General features: G+C 34.7%; 1 protein-coding gene across 6 annotated transcripts in view; it reads left to right on the top strand.

Moving 5' to 3' along the window:
• The window catches only part of CPEB3 (cytoplasmic polyadenylation element binding protein 3), a 221,316-nt gene extending 217,829 nt beyond the window's left edge, over positions 1-3,487 (top strand). For all 6 annotated transcript variants that reach the window (XM_004369929.2, XM_023739998.1, XM_023740003.1 and 3 more), the window contains one exon: positions 292-3,487. In XM_004369929.2, coding sequence (XP_004369986.1) covers positions 292-519 — 228 coding nt within the window. In that variant the 3' untranslated portion in view covers positions 520-3,487. The remainder of the gene's footprint in view (positions 1-291) is intronic.
• Positions 3,488-3,874: the final 387 nt, after the last annotated feature.

Genomic DNA, 3,874 nt, shown 5'->3' with positions numbered 1-3,874 from the left:
TGTTAACCAATGTCATAAAACAATATGTGTACTAACTGTTTAATGAGAAACTATTTGTTCTGTAAACCTTCATCTAAAGTACAATAAAAAAATTTTTTTAAAAATGTGCCTAAGATGACACAAATAGTAAGTCAAGGAGCTGATTCCAAAGTCCATCCTCTCAACTACCATCAGATGTTGGCTGAGTTCAAAGCAACTAATGAAGGCATATTGTTAAGTTATACTGTAGACTCAAAAGGAAGAAACGTGAGGAAGCTGTGCTAAACTTTTTTCCCTGTCTTTTGGGTCCAGGTGGAAGTGAAGCCATATGTGCTGGATGATCAGATGTGTGATGAATGCCAGGGCACGCGCTGTGGTGGGAAGTTTGCCCCGTTCTTCTGTGCCAACGTCACCTGTCTGCAGTATTACTGCGAATACTGCTGGGCGAGCATACATTCTCGTGCCGGGCGGGAGTTCCACAAACCGCTGGTGAAGGAGGGAGGCGATCGCCCTCGCCACGTCCCCTTCCGCTGGAGCTGAGCCCAGGGCAGACCCCGCCACAAGTACTGGAGTAGATAACAAGGAGGGAAAAGAGAGGGCACTGCCTCAGGGCTTACAGTGTTCTGGAAATCTGTGCATTCGTTCTCGATTTTTAAAGAAGAAATGGGTCTTTTTATTATTATTTACAGTCATATTACTGAACTCAGTGTCCAGTACAATGCAAAACTGCAGAGTATATAACGGTACTGATTTGCACTTTGATTCACATCTTTGTCTGCTTGGTACCTTAATTCCTTACACCTGACTTGTCACTAGTGACAGTATGTAGACTGCCATTCTCATCAGCAGCCATCGGGTTGATCTCTGTGATTTTTTTGTTTGTTGTTGTGTTGTTGTTGTTCTGATTGTTTTTGAACTGGAGCATGCACTTATTTTCAGAAACTTAGAGCGTTGCCCCTAGGAGAAGACTTACCAAAGGTAATACTCGTGAGTAGGTGGCAGATGTAGCAAAAACTTCACAACAATTCAGCAATCATTAGTTGGGGTCATTTAGAGTAAGGATAACCCTTAATGAAAATAAGCCTTTAGTTGCTCTCCATTTTGACTTGTAAGGATACCTCATAAGCTGGATCTTTATTTTTCCTTCATGTTTGATTTTTGTTTTGCTGAGGATTTTGGTTAGATCTTTTAGTGTTATGTAAATTTATGCTGCAATAGCTTTTGCTGCTATTAAAATGGTATTATTAATACCATAATCCTCTATTCAGGCTAAGGTATCAATTTAAAAAAATCCAACAACACACTTTTGTGACTTAGGGATAGAGTCAGCTGCCGAAAGGAGATCAGAGTAGACTTCAGAAAGCTTCAATGGAAGGTCAATATTTCTGACTGCATGTTTACTTAATCAGGTTGCTGCATGCAATAAATTTTATATCCAGTGTCTAGTATAAAACCTTCCCACAATGCACAAATTAAGAATCTATATAAGCTATATAAGACTCATTTTTTTTAAAAGAAGATTTTTGTTTTTCATTCAAAGAATTGGTAATTGACTGGAGGAAGGCATGCCTCAATAAATGGAATGCTTCTGAAATTAGAATGAGCCCATAACAGAATGACCTATATAACAACCAATATAAAACCTAGGTGTAGGATATTCTTAAAGCAAATTCGTGGACGGTAGATGAAGTACTTTGCGGTGCTCTGTTATATATTGTGCAATTTATTTTATATAGTAAAGTGATTATGTCTTTAACTGTGATCAAACTGAACTGTTTAAAGCCTCTGTGTCAGACATTAATGAACTTGACAGTTCATAACTGGTACATTATTAACTAACACATGAGCTCTTCATTACAATCTCCTAGTGCTTGCACCATTTTACATAGCTTCAGACCTTGTCCAGAAAACCAAAGAGCTCATCTTGGCTTACAAACACTAGGAATATATACAGTATATAGAGATAAGCTGTCAGATTGACAAACTAGGCACATTTTAAGAAAGTTGCGTAATGGTGATGCTAAAGAAATGTCTGTACAAAATAAGATGGCCTGGGCAGAGTTGGTTGTCTGGGTGAGAAATTAACTACTTAATTCCCTGGATTTATCCTGTAAGGCTTGAATAGAATTAAGATCTACTAGTACTAACCGTGGACATTTTTTTAGCATTCACTCTTGGGCTACAGATAGTAATATATAAACACACACACTGATTGTGAGAATACGTAAATCTTTTTTTATCTTCTTCCTATGTTTTGGAATTCTGGGGACAATCTGACTGGATATGACACTGCAGAGTAGATTGAAGTTGCTGTTTTATGTGCTGTGATGTCCTTGTTCTGTCTTAAGTTACTGTTGCTTCTTTTTGTTTTGTTTTATTTCACCAGTGTTTAGTTGCAATTACCAGCTCTCACGCTATAGTTTGCTTTCAAAAAGGAAAAACAGAATAGTTTTTTACTGGATTAAAAATGGTTATTAGAATTCTCCCCTTTTGAGGTTACCTCTGGGCTTTTTGGTAATACTGCTTTTTTCTAGCCCAGGTGTGGTTTTCTGTTGGTTTGTTTTTTTCTATGTTTGTGGTTTTTTTCATCTGTACAAGAAATTTTGTTATGCACTACTACTTTTTGTATTCTAGAGTTTTCAAAAGTTGGCTGAAGTTTTTTTTGTTTAAGGAAAAAGGCATGCTTTCTGACTGACATGATCTTTTGCAATACCTCAATTTTGAAATATAGGAAAGAAAATGATATTTTCTAAGTAAGTTTATTCAGAAAAATATATATTAATTTAATTCTGCAAGAAAAATGATTTAACAGATGGGTAACTTTATTTTTTTCATGCTTATTTGTGTTTTTTGAAAATGAAGAAGTTAGAGCTTTATAAATATAATATTAAAGATCATATCTAACCTACAGAAATCTACCTAATTATGTGAAAGAAGCAAAACTTTTTAAAGAAGCACCCCTCTTTCATGTACTAAAATAATACTGGGAGATATAAAAAAAAAAAAGCTGGAAGACTGTACGGCAAAGCAAAAGCGAAAAAACATTGTCATGAAGAATAGGTTACACAAAATAAACTCCATTTGGTGCTGAAAGTTGTGAATAGATGGTGGAAACTACTTTCCCTTAATTTGTATATTTATAATCAAGCGTTGATTGTGCACGACTGACCAGGATTGTGAAAGAGTTCTTCTGTTTGTATTTTTTTAAAGAGAACTTTTTTAGTTTATTAAATTATAACATGTTCCCTTTTGTTTTGTAAATAAATGTGCCCCCAAGTTGTTAATGTTATATTAAAAGAGAGGGTCCTTCACAAAAAAAAAATTATTTTTTAAAACACAGAGGTGTTCCGACCTGCAGCTTGACTGGGAAGCCCCTGGGTAACACAGGTCCTGTTGTGGCCTTTCCTTGACGTGACACTTGAACTAGTCGATTTTTTGAAGGCTATAACCTAACCTCGACTATTTGTTGTTATGTGCAATACTGTTTGTACTGTTTGTATAAAAAATAGAAAAAAAAAAGACAAGAAAAAAGGCATAAATCTTTATTGCAGATTTATTTTCATTGCAAACTTTAGACATTGTGATTCACTGAAATCATTTTTCTACTGTCAAATATGTACCTTTTCTTCATGCTGGTATTTTTTCAATAGTAATGTAGCCTTTGTACTGAGACAAATTTTCATTGTTATTTTTAGAAAGATTTTTTGCTAAGAAAAAAATTAAACATATTTACATATTTTTCATTTTATTTCGTATTTTCTTTAAAGGAGTGCTTTCTCAATCATTAATAGAGTTGTTTCTGGGAGGGACTTTCATATCTGGTCAATGTCATAATATTATTTTGTATTTTTACTTGGAATAAATTAATTTTATGATGCTAATTCTTTAAAAGTTT

This window comes from Trichechus manatus, unplaced genomic scaffold, assembly GCF_000243295.1.
Source record: "Trichechus manatus latirostris isolate Lorelei unplaced genomic scaffold, TriManLat1.0 scaffold00007, whole genome shotgun sequence".
Classification (NCBI taxonomy): Eukaryota; Metazoa; Chordata; class Mammalia; order Sirenia; family Trichechidae; genus Trichechus; species Trichechus manatus.
The sequence above is the reverse complement of the archived record's forward strand: the minus strand, read 5'-3'. Positions and strand labels throughout refer to the sequence as shown.